General features: G+C 34.2%; 1 protein-coding gene across 1 annotated transcript; it reads right to left on the bottom strand.

The window, feature by feature from the left end:
* Positions 1-3,241: 3,241 nt before the first annotated feature.
* On the bottom strand, positions 3,242-23,481 carry LOC132717777 (WASH complex subunit 1-like). Its single transcript, XM_060701337.1, has 5 exons — positions 23,422-23,481; positions 13,786-14,337; positions 11,054-11,265; positions 7,992-8,228; positions 3,242-7,209 (listed from the first exon to the last, which is right to left on the bottom strand). The coding sequence occupies exons 2-5, from the start codon at positions 14,310-14,312 to the stop codon at positions 6,740-6,742; spliced, it is 1,446 nt and encodes a 481-aa protein (XP_060557320.1). The 5' UTR covers positions 14,313-14,337; positions 23,422-23,481; the 3' UTR covers positions 3,242-6,739.
* Between the last annotated feature and the right edge of the window lie 549 nt (positions 23,482-24,030).

Genomic DNA, 24,030 nt, shown 5'->3' with positions numbered 1-24,030 from the left:
GGTGGTTAAGGGAATAGCTTTAGTGGCACAAATACATATACATAAAAAGAAATTATCTCTGGTGAAAAAAAAGACTAATTGTACAGGTTATAGTATAAATATATATTGTCAAATCATGTTCGAAGCAGTTACAAATAAGCTTTCATTTTCCCAATGTACTAAACATTTTATAAGTCAATTTTTGACTTTCAAGTGTGGCCTTGACCTTAAGCTGGCACAAGGGTAAGATGGGTTTTGCACATCGCCCAGTTGGGGTGAGCATTTGAGTAAAATTTGAAGAAAATCCTTCCATTAGTATAGAATTAATAGAGCGGACACAACATTTTGTCTAGTATTGATTGTATGTAAATTTAAAGACTTAAAAAGGGGCATAACTTTGTCAAAATGCAATACAGAGTTATGAAACTGGACCTGCATATCTTATTTGTGACACCTCATATATCTTTTAAGTTTCAAGCAAATACATGTGCTAGTTTCAGAAATATTCAAGTACATGTTAAAATTTGAGAACATTTTCTAAGTCAAGTTTTGACCTTCAAGTGTGACCTTGACCTTTAGCCTGCACAAAGGTGACATGGATTCTGCATATAACCTTGTTGAGGTGAACATTTGAGCCAAGATTGAAGAAAATCTTTCAATTAGTGTAGGACTTACAGAGCGGACACGACATACTGTCTAATATTAGGATTGTTTGATATTTGACCTTCAATTGTGACCTTGACCTTGAGCTGACACATGGGCAACATGGGTTTTGCACATCCCCTTGTTGAGGTGAACATTTGAGCCAAGTTTGAAGAAAATCTTTCAACTAGTGAAGGATTTACAGAGCGGACACGACATACTGTGTAATATTTGATTGTCTGATATTTGACCTTCAATTGTGACCTTGATCGTAAGCTGACACATGGGCAACATGGGTTCTGCACATCCCCTTGTTGAGGTGAACATTTGAGCTAAGCTTGAAGAAAATCTTTCAATTAGTGTAGGACTTACAGAGCGGACACGACATACTGTCTTATATTTGATTGTGTTTGATATTTGACCTTCATTTGTGACCTTGACCTTGAGCTGACACATGGGCAACACGGGTTCTGCACATCCCCTTGTTGAGGTGAACATTTGAGCCAAGTTTGAAGAAAGTACTTCAATTAGTGTAGGACTTACAGAGCGGACACGATATACTGTCTAATATTAGGATTGTTTGATATTTGACCTTCAATTGTGACCTTGACCTTGAGCTGACACATGGGCAACATGGGTCTTGCACATCCCCTTGTTGAGGTGAACATTTGAGCCAAGTTTGAAGAAAATCTTTCAACTAGTGAAGGACTTACAGAGCGGACATGACATACTGTGTAATATTTGATTGTCTGATATTTGATCTTCAATTGTGACCTTGATCGTAAGCTGACACATGGGCAACATGGGTTCTGCACATCCCCTTGTTGAGGTGAACATTTGAGCTAAGCTTGAAGAAAATCTTTCAATTAGTGTAGGACTTACAGAGCGGACACGACATACTGTCTTATATTTGATTGTGTGATATTTGACCTTCAATTGTGACCTTGATCGTAAGCTGACACATGGGCAACATGGGTTCTGCACATCCCCTTGTTGAGGTGAATATTTGAGCCAAGTTTGAAGAAAATCTTTCAATTAGTGTAGGACTTACAGAGCGGACAGGACATACTGTCTAATATTTGATTGTGTTTGATATTTGACCTTCAATTGTGACCTTGTGCTGACACATGGGCAACATGGGTTCTGCACATCCCCTTGTTGAGGTGAACATTTGAGCCAAGTTTGAAGAAAATCCGCCAATTGGTATAGGAGCGACCACGAACGCGACAAAACTTTGTGGTGGGGGTATAATAAAGGATACGCAAGAGTAAAAAATTGAATTTAAGTTTCAAAAATCTACTGAAAGCCCCCTTACGGTTATCCTATGCCATATTGTAGTTCCCGTCTGGAAAATGGGACTCTCAAACTACGAGAAAGTATTGCTAGTGGCATGGCACCACACAAATATATAGATACTTCCGTATGATCACGATTTCCCGGTAAATGACTGAAATGGTTGGGTTTTACGTCGCACCAACACAATATAGGTCATATGGCGACTTTCAAGCTTTACTGGTGGAGGAAGACCTCAGGTGCCCTTCTGTGCATTATTTCAGTAGAACAACCGACGTTCCGTAAGCTAGCTGGATGAAAGAAACAAAAGTGGTTATACAGGTACATTTGTACTGTTCTTTTTTCAAAAATGATAACTTGTCGTATATATTACCATGATATACTCTTAATATTTCATTGCAGATATTCTATGTTAGATAAACCACAGCCGTATAACATAATATCAATGGAAATATTTACATAAACAGTGGTTACATGTTTATTTACATTTTATTTTGTTGGGTTAAAATACTGATATAATTAGGATGTGGCAACTACTCAGCTATACAAACAAGGCATACCTAAACTACACATCTCTTAAGTATCACAGGCACAGCCAGGTCGGTACAAGAATAGAAGAACTAACATTCCTTTAGCTAGGTTGAAAGATTCGTGCCAACAGTATTACGGGGTAATTTTTGCAACATCATAAGACCCAAAATTCCAGATTATAAAGGCTGGATGGGGGTTACGTAAGACAGCAGATAAACCGTGTGTCATTTGTCGACTCTCGAGTAGAACAACCTGCAATAACCTGGTTGAGTACCTTCCTCAGATGAAATAATTCATCTTCCCTGGCAGGACTAAGAGAACTAAAGCACATAGCTACCTTTATTCATCAAGGTGTTCCAAATGCAGATAAATGTCCTGAACCTGATTTCTTAAACCTCACCAGCTTCCATGTTTGGAACTGTCAATTATCAAATTTGGGGATAGCCAGGTAAATCAGTTAACAAAATACAGCTTGGACTCTGCATGGTTATTCAATTCTACAATGGAGGCAAGGGTCTTTGTCAAATACTGGAGGCAAAGGCATCCTGGCCATTTACTGGTGAAAAAGGCGTCCCAGTCCTATACAGACGAGGGGGCTGTTTTTAACTGTAGACAACTGTTCCCTGGCAACCTATGTTATGTAATAATGGCTATATGCTATTTGTAGTTTAATGCCAAATAAAATATTGAATTGATGGCAAAGGCAGTCTGACTACACCGGCAGTATTAGCGTCCTGGCTCTATGCTTCTCAATTTCAGTTACAACAGTGTATGAATTAACAAATACATGTACATATCAAATAATAAAATTCTTTATTTTCAATAAAACATATACATCATTTATAATATATACTTGAAACATTTATTAATTTGATCAACTTTTAATCAGGTCCATGAACGAGTATTTATCACAGGTCAGTAAACAATAAAGCAACAGAACAAAGCTACAGAACTACATTTGCAACAAGTATGAAGCAACATATCCATGCAGTCTGACTCTACAAGCTGCTTACATTTATTTTTATGTTTGAAACTACTGAGATTGAAAAAAATATAATGGAATTGTCAGAAATAAAGAGTGAAAAGATAATGAATTAAAAGTCCTTACTTTTAGTAAATTATCTTAAGTACTTTGAAAGAGTTGTATCCCTTGTAAACTTATTTCATTACCTACAATGGCAGCAAAATGAAAAGTACAAACATATTTATTTCTGACCAGTTTCTTTAAAAAGCATTGTACATAATCCATAACCTGCTAAATTTGTATAATGGAGTTGACCTGAAATTTTGAGCATTTTATTCATTATTTCAGTATAGAAATACACAACGTTATAGCTATTCCTTTGGTACATTTTAAAGCCTAATCAAACTCATTGTACAGACTGGCCTGGCTCTGTAACAGTGGCAAAGGTTTGTCACTTTTAAATGTAGTTTCAGCAAGGTACGAGTTATACGCAGAGAAAATCTTATTTCCATGTCTAGATTTCAAAGAATACACATGTACATGTATAAATTTTTTCTTAATTTATTATCCCAGTTATACAAAGTTCAACAGATAATTCGCCTTGGAGCAGATTTGTTAACAGTACAGCAACATAAATTGATATTACAATGTATCATACAACACAAATCTTAACTGTCTGTTGCTAATAAAAATTATAGTCAGTGTAAGAGATTAGATAGAATTTCAAAATCAGGTTACCCATTTAGGTACCCAGACTGTTCTTCAATAACGATATATCCAATAATTAAACATATCTGTTTGTGTAAAATGTCCTGATCAAAAGATGGTGATACATTATTAACAGAGAACAGGATTAATTCATTTGACTTCTAATTTACATAACAATTTTATTATCATGATGTATTCTTTGTTTTCAGTTTGAAATGGCATAATAAATAAATAACATAACAACATAAAATCATTCAGGACATAAAAATCAGTCAACCACATATATGTACATACAGTACATTTTAGCACCAGTAAAATCCAATGGTATTGTATATTTCATATAATTATGATATATATAAGATGTCTCTTCCATATTTCTGATGTATCTGAAGTGTAAATGATAATTTGTGCCTTGTAAAATAAAAGAGCATAAGTCTCTGATAATTAGCAATATACAAGGCAAATATAGGGTGCCATTTCTATTGTCCTTAATTTGAAAAAAAAAGTTTTTTCTCTAAGTGCACTTTATTACGGTATGAAAATATTTTCACCATAAAGTCAAGCAATTTTGCAGGATTAACTTTAACTCAAGCTGAAGTATACAAAGATGAGTGTGAAATTTATTTGAATGTGGAATTTGTCAGAGTAAAATAATAAGAGCATTAAAATATTAAGTTAATATTATTGCAAAGGTTTCTTTCCTGTGTCTCAGCCAGTGACCCATTGATTACAAATGTGATGCTCTCCCTTATGCTACTAAGTAGGACAGAAATCAATCAAATATACCAACAGTTCATAGAAACTTTATAGTAACTTTCTCATGGTGGCCATAGAGTTGGTGCAACTGTGTTCAACCTGAAGGTCATAAATGTAACTGATGTTTTTGAACCGTAAGTGTAATCAATGTTTGTAAACGGTATAAAATGGAATTGATGTTTTTAATCAATGTAGACAGTATATGTAACTGTCTTTTTTTGCGAACTGTATGTGTTATCAATGTTTGTAGACAGTATATGTAACTGACGTTTTTTAACTCTATGTGTTTAATTAATATCTGTGAACTATATGTACAATCAAGGGCTCACTCTGCCAGCTGCCGAAATTTATATAAATATGAATACTGTCATGACAATACGTCATGGACAATAGCATTTAAATACTGAATACTCAACAAACTTATAAATTTTTTAACCAATATTTAACACCCCATTGCTGCCTGTACATGTAAAAATCAAGCATGATATTATTTAATTTGATTACACAGAACAAATGATAAGACTACCTGGTGAGGCAATGTGACCCATGCTCCAACATCATAATTATGTTATGCGACATAACCTGTATAGCTACATAAAAAATCATTTCAAATGGCTACTGTATGTCTTGCCTATATTAAGCTGTTTTGTATGTATGTCTGCAGACAAATCACAAAAACTTGGCTCAAGGTAGACGTTAATGATTAATATACATTCAAGGGTTAATTAATATGAGCAAATTTAATAACAGACTAACCAAGAATGCTACAGACAAAGTTTGGTGATCATCCATCAATTAGTTCTGTAGAAATAGACGTTTAAAGGTTTTTCTATTTTTAGCCCTAGAGACCCCTAAAAGGGGCCAATCAAATTAATATGAGCAAATTTGATAAAAGACTGCCCAAGAATGCTACAGACAAAGTTTGGTGATCATCCATCAATTAGTTCTGTAGAAGAAGATGTTTAAAGGTTTTTCTATTTTTAGCTCTGTTGACCCCTAAAAGGGGCTAATTGAAATGACATGAGCAAATTCAAGTGTGACTGTCACAAGGATGCTACAGACCAAATTTGAAGTAAATCTGCCCAGCAGTTTCAGAGAAAAAGACGATTGTTGACGCATGACGCCGGAGTATCCCCCTTTGATACTAATAGCTCACCCTGAGTCTTCGGCTCTGGTGAGCTAATAAAGAATGAGTAACATTCCTTTCGCAATGACCCATCAAAATGTAATCCTTTTTGTTAACAAAAAATAACTTAATCATTATGGAATGTTTCAATATTTTTCCCCCATTAATTTACATATAAATAATCATTTATATCATAATAAGAATTATTAAACAATTTCAAAAAAAATCATTCTTAATCATGATAAATATTTATTATTCTACAGAACATACTGATAAAGACTCAAACTTACCAAGTAAATTACAGTTTTGTATATTGTAAGTCAGAATATTTTTCACATTATTTAGCAACATTTTATACAAATGTATATGTCAAGTAATAGTATGAAAAACTGATCATTGTGAGCCTTAAAGTGCTAGTCAAAGAGTGTATGTTTATACTGGTAATTGGCTTTAATAAACTACCGGTTTTTACATAAATTTCAAAATAAATTACGCACTTTCAGGTTGAGTTCATATCCCTAACAACAAAGATTTTATTATTGTAATCTGTCCAGACCAATATCTGTAAAAACTAAGTTACCATCAAGATAGCAAGCTTACCATTCTGATTAAAAAAAGAAAATCATTAATTATTTGGTTTACCTTAATAAACAAACAAAACAAACTTTCATACATTAATTAAAATTTAGCACAATTCAATATCACATATTGCACAAATTATCACTATCTATTTTAACTTATCATTCCCAGTCCTCTTCTTCATCACCACCCGTTGGACTGCTACTCTCCGCAGGTTTTGGTGGTGCGGGAATCATTGATGATATTTTGTCCATGGCATCACCGACTCCCGCACCCTCGCTCTTTCCACCTCCCCCTCCTCCGTCCCCAGTTTTGCCTGATCCAGATATACCTTTTCTTCTCATAGTCAACTTAGCAAATAGATCACCCATTAAATCTCCTCCTCCTTTACTAGCACCGCCTGAGCTCTGTTTCTCCTCCTTTTTCTTCTTTTTCTTTTCATCATGTTTGTCCTTTGCATTCTTAAGCCCTGCCCCTTTTGTTCCTCCAGCTTTTCTTATGGCATCCATTAAACTTGTGCGCCCTCCATCTCCACCGCTTACTGTAGGTGGAACATCAGTAGGTGGAGGTGGAGGCGGAGCTCCAGCCACACTGGGTGGGGGTGGAGGTGGGGCACCAGGTGGAGGAGGACCTGAAATATTATGAAAATCCAACTAAACAAATTGTGTAGTGATATTGGGCACATTACAGAACAAATTTATATTTAAGAAGTTATTTCCTCTATCAATATGGTTTACTTTAAGACATATCGGTGGTCTAGTGGTTAAGGTGCCTGCCTCTCAACCCTGGTTGAGTACTGCAGGTTGGTTCCAGGAAGCGGACCCAGCAGTAATTAATGCAAGAACTTGTTTTGCCATCAAGCTTAAATAAATACACTAAATTGTTTACATACGGCATGCATATGTGTTCTTAATTGTAATCAAGTAATAGTGTATATTTATAGCATTTTTACACTTAAATTTGCATACATTGTGGGAGTTTCACATTATTTGTTTAAATCTTTGACAGCCACCTACGACTCTGAATATTGGTGTGAAGATATGAGGTTTGGGAGACAGAACTTGCATGCAAATCTACACAAAACTAGGCATTATCAAGTTTACAAATGGGTATAATTCAGTCAAAATCCATGAAAGAGTTAAGGGATAATTCTTACCACATGCACAATTGACATAAACTTTTTTAAAGGCAGTATGAAACTACATGGAATCAATACGCAATGTATTCAAACAACACAATAAATAGATGATATTAAATATCTATATTTCAGAAAACTTACACCAAATCATCTGACAGTAATCTAGCCATTCAAATTAAATAAATGTTCAAATACTGTCTCTATTAAGAAATGCTTAATTTTGAGTTATATTTACATGACTGTAACTGTGTATTATTTTCTATAAGAGAGCATACCTGGTGGTGGTGGCGGTGGTGGTGGGGGTGGAGCCCCAGAAGGGGGTGGAGGTGGTGGTGGTTCCGGCGGGGGAGGTCCAGACGGTGGGGGCGGTGGTCCACCCTCTGATGCTGGACCTGCTGGTAGAGGTTCAGTTGTTGGTACAACTGAAGGCAAGTCTGGAATGTTACCACCCATCACAGTTGGTGCAATAGAGCTATCTTGGTCAGCACTGAATGTTACATCATCAGCAACTCCTATAACAAGAAATAGTATCATTTATATCTACAATATTTCCCTTAATATATACTTATATACATGTACAAAATTTCCAACTAAACCTTTAAGTTTTATGGAATAATCCGAATATTGCTGGTGGTATCATTTCATATTAGTATCAACATGTTAAAGAAATTAATGGTGGGAGAATCAGATTTGCAAAAAAGTTACTGGCAGTATCATTTTGAAGTACAATTTCTAAACTTACATGTATCTTCTTTACATTAACTTTCTTTAACAAACTTAGATACAACCATATATATAGTAAATTTTAATACTGTACATTTGTAACAGATCTTTTCATTGGCTAACTGTGATGTTTATGTAGTTTTATATGCACAGCTGAAGTCAATTTATGAAGAAATCTCATTTTTTTCTCTAAAAAAGGAAATATGTTGAATAATAAATTTTTATAATAATACTTGAAAGGTTGTATAGAAATATTGTTTTCATATACAACCCGAGCCACTAAAATATTCATCAACTACATGTATATATGACCTACATGTTCATACAACTTTTTCAGATTGAATAACAAGAGGGCCATGATGGCCCTGAGGTCGCTCACCTGTATATAGCCCCCCCCCGGCCCAATTTTTACCCAAGGGCTTTTATTTGAACAGACTTGGTAGACACCCATAAGAAGATGTTTCATGCAAAACATCTAAGTTCTAGCTCATTGGGTTTTTTAAAAGAAGATTTTTTAAGTTTTTACTATACACATATAGTTAAAAACAATGACACCCCTCGGGCAGGGCCAGTTTTGACCCCTGGGCTTTTATTTGAACAAACTTTGTAGATATTTACTTAAAGATGTTTCATGCTTAATATCTAAACTCTAGTTATTTGGGTTTTTTCAAAGAAGAATTTTAAGTTTTTGCTATGTATATAAGGAAAATCAATGACCCCCGGGGCGGGGCCAGTTTTGACCCCAGGGCTTTTATTTGAACATACTTGGTAGACACCCATTAGAACATGTCTCATGCTAAATATCTTAGCTCTAGCTCTTTGGGTTCTTTAAAAGAAGATTTTTTAAGTTTTTACTATATGCATATAAGGAAAATCAATGACCCCCTGGGGCGGGGCCAATTTTGACCCCAGGGCTTTTATTTGAACAAACTTGGTAGACATTCACTAGAAGATGTTTCATGCCAAATATCTAAGCTCTAGCTCTTACGGTTCTTTAAAAGAAGATTTTTTAAGTTTTTACTATATGCATATAGGGAAAATCAATGACCCCCCGGGGCGGGGCCAATTTTGACCCCAGGGCTTTTATTTGAACAAACTTGGTAGAAATTCACTAGAAGATGTTTCATGCCAAATATCTTAGCTCTAGCTCCTTGGGTTCTTTAAAAGAAGATTTTTTAAGTTTTTACTTTATGCATATAGGGAAAATCAATGACCCCCTGGGGCGGGGCCAAATTGGACCCCAGGGCTTTTATTTGAACAAACTTGGTAGACATTCACTAGAAGATGTTTCATGCCAAATATCTAAGCTCTAGCTCTTACAGTTCTTTAAAAGAAGATTTTTTAAGTTTTTACTATATGCATATAGGGAAAATCAATGACCCCCTGGGGCAGGGCCAATTTTGACCCCAGGGCTTTTATTTGAACAAACTTGGTAGACATTCACTAGAAGATGTTTTATGCCAAATATCTAAGCTCTAGCTCTTACGGTTCTTTAAAAGAAGATTTTTAAGTTTTTACTATATGCATATAGGGAAAATCAGTTACCCCCCAGGGCGGGGCCAATTTTGACCCCAGGGCTTTTATTTGAACAAACTTGGTAGACATTCACTAGAAGATGTTTCATGCCATATATCTTAGCTCTAGCTCTTTGGGTTCTTTAAAAGAAGATTTTTAAGTTTTTACTATATGCATATAGGGAAAATCAATGACCCCCTGGGGCGGGGCCAATTTTGACCCCAGGGCTTTTATTTGAACATACTTGGTAGACATTCACTAGAAGATGTTTCATGCCAAATATCTAAGCTCTAGCTCTTACAGTTCTTTAAAAGAAGATTTTTTAAGTTTTTACTTTATGCATATAGGGAAATTCAATGACCCCCTGGGGCAGGGCCAATTTTGACCCCAGGGCTTTTATTTGAACAAACTTGGTAGACACTCACTAGAAGATGTTCCATGCCAAATATCTAAGCTCTAGCTCTTACAGTTCTTTAAAAGAAGATTTTTTAAGTTTTTACTATATGCATATAGGGAAAATCAATGACCCCCCGGGGCGGGGCCAATTTTGACCCCAGGGCTTTTATTTGAACAAACTTGGTAGACACTCATTAGAAGATGTTTCATGCCAAATATCTAAGCTCTAGCTCTTAGGGTTGTTTAAAAGAAGATATTTAAAGATTTTTCTTTCGGTTGCCATGGCAACCAGAGTTCTGCATGGAATTAAATTCTTTGAACAATTTTTAAAGGTGACCACCAAAGGAACATTCCTGTGAAGTTTGGATGAAATTGGCTCAGTGGTTTATGAGGAGATGTCATTTAAAGCAAAAGTTTACGGACGGACGACGGACGGACGACGGACGGACGGACGCCGGACGAAAAGCGATCACAAAAGCTCACCCTGTCACTTTGTGACAGGTGAGCTAAAAACTGCACAGGAGAATTCAAATATATATGAGCCGCATCACGACAATACCAACATAATGGGTTTGCGACCAGCATGGATCCAGACCAGTTGCGCATCTGGATCCATGCTGGTCATAAACGCACTATGTTGGTTTTGTCGTGACGCGGCTCATATTTATATTAAACTAGGTAAACATAATCGAAACTAATTTACCTAATAGATTTGGCAGTGCTATAGGCAAATCAAGCTCTGGAACATCTCCAATTCCTGGAACATAGAAATAGTTATCTGCTTGTAAATGCTGCAGCTCTTCATTTGTTTTGATTGTGTTTGGTGCATCTGCCATCCCAAAATCCTCCTCTTCTAACGCTGTTCGAGTCTTTGTGACCACACCTAGAGGATCCTTGATTACATATTTCTTATACCTGTAAACAAAACAGCATTATATACCGTATTCAAAAGATTATCAATGCTTTTTGATGAATAATTCTTAACTAAGTATTTTTTTTAATGAAAATTGAAAATTTAAATTTACATATTTAACGTTACTTTTTTACCATAAATTTTCATTAACAGATTTTTACGCTAAATTTCAAAACTGACTTATAGGATCTTCTGTTACCTTCAAATTGTTTTCCCTTTCATGACAGTAACTTGTGTAAGGTTCATGAACATATTAAAAGAATTTGCAAGCAATCTGTTCACAAGCAAAATTAAATAAACATGTTTGAACAATCTAAATATATTATGTCTTCAATGTAATAAGGAATGAAAACTTTTTCTAAAGTGCTTGCTAGTTCTTTTTTTTAAATTTCATTACAAATTTTTTTCATAAATGAACTTATAATTAGATTTTAAAGAAATTTAAAACAAGATTGCATTTGAGAAAAATGCTATGCCACCGCCTGGCTCAAATTTCATAGCTGTACATCAAAGGACAAGAAAGTAGGTCACATCATCAAAATCTAGGTCAAAGTTCAATTTTACAACTAAAACTGTGCACATGGTCAAAATGTCATTGCTGTACATCAAAGGACAAGAAAGTAGGTCACTGTCCCCTTGGGCAAAGCATAATTTTAACCCAAGGGTTTAATAACAATCTTGATACAGGTCCACCAAACAACATTTCAAGTCAAATATCTAAGCTATAGCTTTCTCCCATTCAGAAAATATTTGTTTTATTTTCTGTTTTTACTACATGTACATAATGAGAATCACTGCCCCCGGGCAGGGCCAATTTTTGACATTTGAACAACTTTGGTAGAGGACCTATAGATGATATCATATATCAAACATCAAAGCTCTATGCCTTGAACCTTCAGACAAATATTTTTTTTTCTCACTATATGTACATAATGAAAATCAATGACCCCCGGGGCGGAACCAATTTTGACCCCAGGGCTATAATTTGAACAATCTTGCTAGAGGTTCACTACACAATGTTTCATGCAAAATATCTTAACTCTATCCTTTGTAAATTTAGAGAAGATGATTTTTTAAGTTTTAACTATATACATATAAGATATACCTATGGCTCCCAAGGGCGGGGCTAACTTTGACACAAGAGGCAAAATTTGAACAACTTTGGTAGAGTACCTTTAGATGATATTATTTAACAATTATTAAAGCTCTAAGCCTTGTACCTTCAGATTAAATAACATTTTTTTATTTTTTACTATATGTATATATTGAAATCAATGACCCCCAGGGCGGGGGCAATTTCGACCCCAAGGCTATAATTTGAACAATCTTGCTAGAGGTTTACAACACAATGTTTCATGCAAAATATCTAACCTCTAGCATTTGTCAATTGCTAGAAGAATTTTTTTTAAGTTTTTACTATATACATATAAGGAAAACCAATGACCCCTGGGGCGGGGCCGATTTTGACCCCAGGGCTATAATTTGAATAATCTGGGTAGAGGTCTACCAGACAATGCCTTATGCAAAATATCTAAGCTCTAGGCCTTTTGGGTCTTTACAAGAAGGTGTTTTAAGTTTTTACTATATGTACATATAGTGAAAATCAATGACCCCGGGGCGGGGCCGATTTTGACCCAAGGGCTATAATTTGAACAATCTTGGTAAGGGTCTACCAGATGATGCCTTATGCAAAATATCTAAGCTCTAGGCCTTTTGGGTTTTTACAAGAAGGTATTTTAAGTTTTTACTATATGTACATATAGTGAAAATCAATGACCCCCGGGGCGGGGCCGATTTTGACCCCAGGGCTATAATTTGAACAATCTGGGTAGAGGTCTACCAGACAATGCCTTATGCAAAATATCTAAGCTCTAGGCCTTTTGGGTCTTTACAAGAAGGTGTTTTAAGTTTTTACTATATGTACATATAGTGAAAATCAATGACCCCGGGGCGGGGCCGATTTTGACCCAAGGGCTATAATTTGAACAATCTTGGTAAGGGTCTACCAGATGATGCCTTTTGCAAAATATCTAAGCTCTAGGCCTTTTGGGTTTTTACAAGAAGGTATTTTAAGTTTTTACTATATGTACATATAGTGAAAATCAATGACCCCCGGGGCGGGGCCAATTTTGACCCCAGGGCTATAATTTGAACAATCTTGTTAGAGGTCTACCAGACAATGCCTTATGCAAAATATCTAAGCTCTAGGCCTTTTGGGTCTTTACAAGAAGATTTTTTAAATTCATTCTTATAATTCCTTTTGGTTGCCATGGCAACCAGATTTCTGCATGGAATGAAATTCTTTGAACAACTTTGGAAGCCCTTCACCCAAGGAACAATCCTGCCAAGTTTGGTTGAAATTGGACTACTGGTTTTTCACAAGAAGATTTTTTAAGTTCACTATATAATCTATATAACACACACACACACACACATACATACATACACACAGGTGAATCGCTATATGCCACCGCATCGCAGATGCTGCGGTGGCATAAAAATGAAAAAATGCCATGACTTACGGATTTTCAGAAGTATTAAATAGAAGTAAGGCACTGACTGATGGTATTTCTCTGGGCAGTCCACCGAGACCCTCTCCACGATTTTGGTCGTTCTTTTTCTTTCTACCTCCTTTAACATGATAATACTGTAGCTTCTCCTTCAACACACTCTCATCTACAGTCTTATGTTTATCCTGTACATGATAACTCTGTCTCTTTGGACTTTTCAATTTATTTTCTGGTTTAAATACGGTTTCATAAAATTCTGTTGTGTCTGGTGCAGGATATTTAGCAGAAGCGAAGACATTTGTTGCTTTTTTACTTCCGCTAATCTTACTTATTTTTGCTTCAGCGAGACTCACTCTGTCATTTAATTTTTGTAAGTTAGCTTGGTTGTTTGCCACTCTGGTGTGAATACGAGTGAAGATTTCATCGGCAATCTTGTCGAGGTATTCAAGGGAATCTACAATCTGGTGAATAGTCTCATCCCGGCGAAGCTCCTCAGCTATGCTGGGGATATTGAATGGCTGGTTACTCATCATGGGCATTTGGTTACAGAGTATTTGATCTTTCCTGAAATAAAAAAAAGTATAATTATATACATTATTATTATTATATTATTATATCTATTTTCCTTAATACTCGTAATAATTATCATAATATATACTGTGCTCCTCGTAGTTCACGGTACTTAACACTTTGAAACCAGAAAGAAACAACTAATGAAATTTATGGTACAAAAAATGCCATAAGCTATAACATTTTGGTATTTTCTGCTGTATGACACAAGGAAACAATATATTCAGTCAAGGTCAATTTTAATGGACCAAACGTAGCCCATATCTTTGCCATTTTGAAAACAGTATGTCATCATTTAAATCATGGTAATGGTGTTACATTTCAGTTTTTTTTATGTCTCAGTTAAAATTTCTTATGTTATTTTGTGTGATATTAAATATTAAAACTATCCTTACTTTGTTACTTAAATTTATTTTTTCAACAAACAAGAACATTTAGAAAATGATGATTATTTCAGACGTACACACAAATTTAATGGACTATTGTTGCTTTTTGCAGAAATTTGTAAAATGTTGTTCTGTTTTACATAAAAATCTAGATCTAGACATTTAAATTTTTTTGCACAAAAACTTTGTCGTTTAGGTGTATGAATAAAATATGTCAATTCATCTAGTGAAAAAATCAACAAAGGGCCATAATTCTGTTAAATTTGGTCGCAGCGAAAATTCCTTCCTTTATTACCATCTACACATTAAGGTTGTTCATCCCAGTAAGTTTAAGCAAAATCTGCCATCCGGTTTAAGAGGAGTTGCGTTCACAAGATTTCGGGACAGACGGACGGACGGACGTACCAACTTTTGATATTTAAGAGGTAAATCAGCTCATAAACTACACCTGGACCAAAGTCCATAAGCAAAATCAGCTCAAAAAATAAAAAAAATAGCTCTTAATTTGAATTTTATGAGCTTTTGTTCTTTATTTAGCTACGGAATGAAGCTCATAAATATCAAATGTTTGCTCGGACGGATGGACGGACAAGTGCAACGCTATATGCTCCCACATTGTGGGGGCATAAAAGTTGATAAATAATGAACTTTTGTTTTTTTATTTATCATTATGTAACAATAGTTAACCTTTATTTAGTTTAGATGTTTTCATTAAAATTATGGTAAATTATCAACTGCATAACACATTTTTGATTAGGCAATTTCTTTCATTGTTTTAAATTGATTAGTATGAAAAACATTTTTATTAGCCAATAATTGTTTCATTGATTGTATAAGTTGATAATTCTAATTGGTATATACTATCCATTGTTACAATTTCTATTGATGAAAGAGTTATAATTTAATCAAACCAAGATCACTGCCCTACTTGATTTAATTTATTTATTTATGCGTTCCACCTTCTGTACGGCCTTTACACTTAAAGTCCCGATGCAGTGATGAACTGCACCGTTCTTCTAAGGTACTTGATTGTTATAAATGCTTTAATAAAGCAATTTTAATGTGATTAAAATGTGCTAATTGAATGTGCTTTTCTGCTGAAATACTTTCTACTTTTTTATGCATGATTTACCACACAGCATAATGCAGTATGTCGCTCTCATACCCACTTTATAAACCAACAAGAGCTGTCCGTAAGACAGCGCGCTCGACTTTTTTATTGCTTGCCAATAAAAAAAGTTTTTGCAGTAAAAGGCAATACAAGAATCTCTGTATTTTTAAAGTGAACAATGGCCATGAGCATTAAGATATTTAGTGAAGAATTATTTTACTGAATTGTGTGATACCCTTGAACACTGCAGCAAAGTTTGAAATGTTTAAGTCAAAAGAGGGCTGGTAAGAAAGAAAAAAAAACTAGTTGTTTGATACCCTTGAATATTACAGCAATGTTTATATGACATAATTTATGGTAAAGTGAACAAGTGGATAGGAATGAATTTTTTTAGATTTTTTAAGTTTTTTAGTGCTTGCCTATAATACAAAACATTGACAGTTAAGGGCCATAATTCAAATAAAATCTTTGACAGAATTACCTTCTCCTGGACATGTTTGGGAATCATGATTGTAAACAAGTATTCCAACTTTCAAATTAATATCTCAAACAGTTCAGTCAAAAAGTGGACTGGTACTAAAAAACTTAACCAAGATTCTAAGTCGATAAAAGGCCTTAATTTTTAAAACAAATCCTTGACAGAGTTACCTTCTCTTGCGTACAGATGGGGGTAATGATGTGAAATAGCATTAAAAGTTTCAAAGCAATATCTCAAAGGGTTAAGGCAATAAGTGGATTTTACCCATATTCAATGTATTTTCTAAGTCAAAAAGGGGCATAATTCTGTCAAAAACCTTGACAGAGTTATGTCCTCTTGTCTGTTGATGAAGGTCGTGATGGTAAAACAAGTATGGTCAGTTTCAAAGCAATACCTCCAATGGTTTTGAAATAAAGTGAGGTGGTACAAAAAACTTAACCAAGCTCAATACACTTTCTAAGTCAAAAAAGGGCCATAATTCTGTCAAAAACCTTGACAGAGTTATGTACTCTTGTCTGTAGATGGAGGTTATGATGGTGAACAAGTATGGTAAGTTTCAAAGCCATACTTGTAATACTTCTGAAATAAAGTGGGGTGGTACGAAAAACTTAACCAAGGTGTGACGCCAACGCCGACGCCGACGCCGACGCCGGGGCGAGTAGGATAGCTCCCCTTTTCATAGAAAAGTCGAGCTAAAAATTATTCCGAGGGGGTTTTTGTCCTAGGTAGCAATTTTATGAGGGGGATTTTGTCCACTTCAAAATTTCACACATGAAGGGGATTATGTCCACCCATGGAGGGGATTATGTCCAGATATACAAAAATACATGAAGGGGATTTTGTCCTAAGGGGATTATGTCTGTACACGTCCGTCCCCTTCTGTACCCTTAGTTTGTAAACACAGAATAACAAAAGATTATATTTGTTATAAATTCATATAAGCTTAAATATTATCTTATTAAACTCATTGGTCCACTTGATGTTAAAAAATAACATACAAATTTTATTTCAAAGTAAATTATTTTGTTTTCAGAGCAAAAAAAAACTGATTTTTTTTCAAAATTAAGGAATTTAGTGTTCACAAATATTTTTTTTTTCATAAATACATCATTTCAGTGCTTTATTTCTGTCATTTCTTCATTTTTCAATGTAACTTTGGTGTTTTAGAGTAAAATTCCCTTTTCAGTTACAGTTTATGTGAGATTTAATAAGCACCTTATATAGGGGACGGATGTTACGGGGACGGATGTTACAGACAACTTTTACATTATTGTATTTTTCTTCTTATAAACATAGAAATTGGCAATTTTTGTAACATTTTCATAGTAAGGCTATCATTAAGCACCAGAAACATTGTTTTTTATGAGTATTGTTTTATAAATGGATATTATATGAGAGGGGGACGGATGTTACAGCTTTTTCATCACAAATTTTTTTTTCCACTATAATGCCTACTCTGGTAAAAATGTTTGAAAATTTGAATTGAAAACACTTAACATATGCTTTTAATTCATATTTCATTAGATTGAGACAATAAAGTACTATTTTATTTGTAATTGCTTAAAGGTGTACTTGTTTACTCAGGGCCAAAACACCATTTTTGGGGAAGGGGCCTCAGCCTTTTTCTTGGGGAAAATATGCATGATTTTGGCATACTTTGGGAAAAGGGGTTGCAAATTTAACACAAACTTTTAAAAAGTTCTTTAAAATAGAAAAGCAAAAAGCACTGGGAAATACAAAAAAGGCAGTCAAAATCCTTAATTCAACACCATCATTTAATTTTGTTCTAAATTCTATGGGAAATTTCAAAAGACTGGGGAATTTAGAGGACCAAACTGGGGAAAAAAAGAGGCTAGTTTGGTTGGGGAAGTAGCCTATATTCGGCCTCTACAAAGAAGGGTTTTTTGGCCCTGTTACTTAACAATAATTTGAATTTTGAAAAAACTGATGCATTACATAAGTCTGATTTTACTAAAATCATCTTAACGATAAAAACCTGGATGATGTATACCAAGTATTATAATTTATATATCACTGGAAAGGTTATTAAATTTTCTATGTGCATATAAAAAGATTTAAGTGATAAATTAAAACAGATAATAGTGGTGTTAATTCTAAAAACACCAAAAAAACAGATGCTAACACATTACATGTAAAATTGGACATTTTTAGGGTATAAAAATGTCTGTATTTTTATTTTGGGTAATGCTAACCCAAAAAAATTTTGGGCACATTTGCTTTATAGTAAGTCTTTTGTAAATACACAAAAAAATAATAGAAAATGCAATATATTTTTTGAAAAAGCCTGCATTAATTTACATGTATTTTTGAAAAATTGGCCCATTTACTGTGCAGCAGGCAAAATGACTTACTTCTTTATTTACATATCAGATAATTCACTTATTGGCATATGCATCATGTTTATCATGTTTTAGATTTTAATATGTGGTCTTTTTTTAAATCTTAAAATGCTACAAAAATCCTGTTGAGGAAATCTGCAGGTCATGCCGCGTGCAATAATCCATGCATTTACAGCAAATGACCACATAGATAACATATAACATAAATATAAATGTGATAGAAACTGTGATAATTATGAATCATTTCAGACTCTCAAGAACAAAGTTCAGTATCTTGTTGCCAAAGCAAAAAAGGAATATTTTACTAATACACTGGATGAGAACCAAAATGACTCAACCTCTTTATGGAAAACTGTTAAAAATCTTGGTTTGCCTTCCAAGAAGGGTTCATCTTCAACCAGTTCAAATATTTGTTTAAATATTGATGATAATGTGTGTTTTGAAAAGAAACTTATTGCTGAATCATTTAACAAATTTTATACAACAGTTGCATGTAAACTTGTTGAAAAGTTGCCAGAAAGTATGCATAAATTTGGTACGAATTTTGTTAATACTTTTTATACAAACAAGGGTGTTTTTGCAAACAGTTTTTCTTTTTCCATTGTTTCTGAAAGTAAAGTTCTTAAATACTTAACTTCATTAGGTGTCAAAAAAGCTACTGGCTTAGATGGTATACCCTCACGTTTTATCAGAGATGGATCCCCAGTTATTGCTAGTCCATTAGCTCATATCATAAACTTATCCCTTATCCAAGGTCAAGTCCCTGATGACCTTAAATCTGCAAGAGTTGTTCCCCTCTATAAAAAGAACGACAAATTGTCTGTTGGTAATTACCGGCCTGTGTCCATTTTAAATGTTGTATCTAAAATCCTTGAAAAGGTGGTTTATGACCAGGTTGAGGCTTATTTTAAGGATAAAGATCTGCTGTATAAATTTCAATCAGGTTTCAGGAGTGGCTTCTCTACTGATACTTGTCTGATTCACCTTACAGACTTTATCAGGTATGAAAATGATAAAGGTAATGTTGTTGGTATGGTGCTGCTGGATTTGCAGAAAGCGTTTGACACAGTCGACCATTCCATTCTTTTAATGAAACTGCAAGCATCAGGTCTTAGTATTGACGTCCTAAATTGGTTCAAATCATATTTATCAGATAGACAGCAGCTTGTAGATGTCTCTGGTACTTATTCTTCCAATTCCAAAATAACATGTGGTGTTCCTCAGGGCTCAATCCTTGGACCCCTTCTCTTTTTAACTTATGTAAATGATATGTCAGCTGTGGTCAAAAATAAATTGCTTTTGTATGCTGATGATTCTGGTATCCTTGTATCTGGTAAAAGTTTATCTCATTCTGTTGTTGAAAAGGCATTGACAGATGATATGGAATTGGTCAGCCAATGGTTAGTGGACAATAAGTTGTCATTGCATTTGGGTAAAACCAAGTCAATTTTATTTGGGTCCAGGCAAAAACTTAGGTCACAATCTAACCTGCATATAACCTGTTCTGGTACATCCATTGAATCAACTTCATCTATCAAGTATCTTGGGATTACTATCGACCAAAATCTGTCATTTTGCGCCATGGCCGAGTCTGTTCTTAAGAAGGCCAACTCTCGGTTAAAATTTCTTTACCGCAAGAAAGAGTTTCTTACTCAGCATACCAAGAAACTTCTGGTTATGTCTCTTATTCAGTGTCACTATGATTACGCATGCTCTGTTTGGTATAATAGCTTGACACAGTCTTTAAAAAATAAGTTACAAACTTGTCAAAACAAAATAATGAGATTTGTACTTGACTTGGACTCTAGAGCCCACATTGACCCATCCCACTTTAAGTCCCTTAACTGGTTACCGGTCCACAAAAGAGTTGAACAGATAATGTTGTGTCATGTTTTTAAGATAAAAAATGGCCTATCTCCAGATTACATGTCTGAACACTTTATTTCACAAGATTCCATTCATAATTATAGTACAAGACTTAGTCAAAAGGGTGGATATTGTCTACCTAAGGTCAAAGGCCAGGGTTCTAAATCATTTGCTTTCTCTGGTATTAAATTATGGAATGATTTACCTGTAAAGTTAACGGAGATCAACAGGTTACAAAGTTTTAAGGTTGCCATCAAAAGTCATCTTATGAACAGTATTTAAAATATTTTTTTTTAAACATGTTTTTACATATTTCGGCTCAGGATTTTAAATTGTCTGCCATTTATCTTATTACAATTTTAGCAATGTGTTTTAAATCCTAGCTGTAAACAGGAGTATCATTAACTCAAGATTTGACTGTGATATACATTTTTATGATTTATTAGTATTCTTAAACACAGAGCTCCAGATAGCATGCGTATAAGCGTAAAATACGCATAGAAAATCTAAAATACGCATCACTTTCAAAATTCGTGCGTCACAGTTACGCACAACAAAATGAAAATACGCTCGTATGTCAAAATTTATGCGTAAAAGAATAGAAGTGTAAACATTTGATATGTAGAAAGAAAATGTTTTGAGCATAAAATACAATATATTTCCATTTAATTGCATTGAAAACTAAAAATTCTGTTGTCAACAACGCATGTTAAAAACGAAAGTAGCAGGAAATACAGAAGGGAGGTAACTCCCGTAGATCTATCAACCTGTGAAATTATTGATGAAATTTGTGCCAGATAATCATCGTAGGAGTTAACACAGTATTAAGTTAGTTTAGGCATCTATTGACATACTCAATATAACCAAAAATATATTCTAATTTCTTTAACTTTAGTTGTTGGAACAAAATAACATGTTATTCACCTGCAGTTTTGTACTCAATATTTTCGTACCCAGTCTACAGTTACGGACAATTTTCTCTCAGACAAATAATTTTTTTAAGGAAAGATAAAAAAAATCTTGTTTATGTTTGTAATTGTAAAGGTTTTTCTAAAAAAAGAAAATAAACAAACAAACAAACACAACAATAAGTTTAATTTGTTTATAAAAAATGCAAAATGCTTTTTGACAGATTTTTACCCCTTAAGTTTTTCAGAATTTGCATTTTACCCAGGGCCAAAAAACCCTTCTTTGTAGAGGCCGAATATAGGCTGCTTCCCCAACCAAACTAGCCTCTTTTTTCCCCAGTTTGGTCCTCAAAATTCCCAAGTCTTTTGAAATTTCCCATAGAATTTTGAACAAAATTAAATGATGGTGTTGAATTAAGGTCTTATTAGTATTTCCCAGTGCTTTTTGCTTTTCTATTTTAAAGAACTTGTTAAAAGTTTGTTTTAAATTTGAGACCCCTTTTCCCAAAGTATGCAAAAATCACGCATATTTTCCCCAAGAAAAAGGCTGAGGCCCCTTCCCCAAAAATGGTGTTTTGGCCCTGTTACCCCTCACTCTAAATTTTGAGGGGTAAAAACCCCTTGGCCAAAAAAATTATCTGGAGCTCTGTTAATCCGAAAAGTTGAGATTTGTAGTGTTATCGGAATACACCGCCTTTTATCATTGAGTTACATTGTAAATGGCGGCGCCTAACTAGAACTGACACTGAAAATTTCATTGATAGGTATAGAATTCTATATATTTTTTTAATTTGAATTTTTATTTAAATATACACGTGTAGTCTATAGCCGGCCAAGCCAAAGCCCTAGAAAAACCTTTACAATTACAAACATAAACAAGATTTTTTTTATCTTTCCTTAAAAAAATTATTTGTCTGAGAGAAAATTGTCCGTAACTGTAGACTGGGTACGAAAATATTGAGTACAAAACTGCAGGTGAATAACATGTTATTTTGTTCCAACAACTAAAGTTAAAGAAATTAGAATATATTTTTGGTTATATTGAGTATGTCAATAGATGCCTAAACTAACTTAATACTGTGTTAACTCCTACGATGATTATCTGGCACAAATTTCATCAATAATTTCACAGGTTGATAGATCTACGGGAGTTACCTCCCTTCTGTATTTCCTGCTACTTTCGTTTTTAACATGCGTTGTTGACAACAGAATTTTTAGTTTTCAATGCAATTAAATGGAAATATATTGTATTTTATGCTCAAAACATTTTCTTTCTACATATCAAATGTTTACACTTCTATTCTTTTACGCATAAATTTTGACATACGAGCGTATTTTCATTTTGTTGTGCGTAACTGTGACGCACGAATTTTGAAAGTGATGCGTATTTTAGATTTTCTATGCGTATTTTACGCTTATACGCACGCTATCTGGAGCTCTGGATTAATAATAATCGTCAAGTGTTCCGAGTGAAAACGGAAGTGGGTATTATAATACCGAAGGACACCTTTAAAACGGAAAAATGAAAGGATTTTTTTACCGACTTCCCCGTTCATAGGCTTTGCCTAATTTCATATTAATTCATTTATTAAGTGTATAATAATTTTACAGATTGGAAATAAGCTTTTAGCTTAGGAAATGGGCAATCCTAGGGTTATACATAGAACATACTCATTAATTAATCTTATAATCATTCTTGTTGCATTTACGTGTGTGTTTTTATATATATGCAAGTTGATATATCTAATAACATTATATGTTTATATGTCTATTCCCTGAATAAATCGATACGATTACGATCAGATCCGAATAATTTTGAACATTTCCTTATTCGTGTGGGCATCTGATGCCAAATTCGGGACAGTGTGACGCCTGCAGTAAGAAAAGACTGCATATTCATGTGCAATATATTTCGTAAGCTTTACATTGTTTTACTGTAACCTTAATTCACGTTAACATTGAAATATACCTAAATTAAAGGCTAGTTAGTTCCTAGGATTTTTTCCACCCTATTCGCCATTGCGTACACATACTTTGATGACGTTTTATGGGCTGACAGATACTTCAAAGGGGGGTAATTTACTTTTACAGAAGGTAGGCCAGATAATATTAATCACTTTAAAAATATTGTGAAGCTTAGACTACATGATCATTTTTTACAAGATTGGCTTAGTACTATCGATACATCATCTAAGTGTTTAGTGAGTATCGTACATATAAAATGCTCATTGTTTTGAATAATATCAGGGACATAGACGATTTATGGTGGTTTCGTCGAACAGATTTCGAGACGTTTCGGCCCCAAGACGTATCGGCCCCAAACTACCCAAGACGTTTCGGCCCCAGACGTTTCGGCCCTTTACCAAATCGGCCCCAGAATAAGTACTGTATTTTAAACCGATAAATTAATAGCATTTCAATAAATAAATGAATCAATTAATATATATATTTAATCATTTTGTATAAAAACTAGATTATAATAGTAGTAGGGTTCCAAAAGTAATCAATACAAACAGAACAGAACAGAACATTAACTTTATTTGAAAAAATATAATACACAAATTAACAAACAATTATT

Source organism: Ruditapes philippinarum, unplaced genomic scaffold (assembly GCF_026571515.1).
Source record: "Ruditapes philippinarum isolate M1 unplaced genomic scaffold, ASM2657151v2 ctg4091_1_1_1_1, whole genome shotgun sequence".
Classification (NCBI taxonomy): Eukaryota; Metazoa; Mollusca; class Bivalvia; order Venerida; family Veneridae; genus Ruditapes; species Ruditapes philippinarum.
The sequence above is the reverse complement of the archived record's forward strand: the minus strand, read 5'-3'. Positions and strand labels throughout refer to the sequence as shown.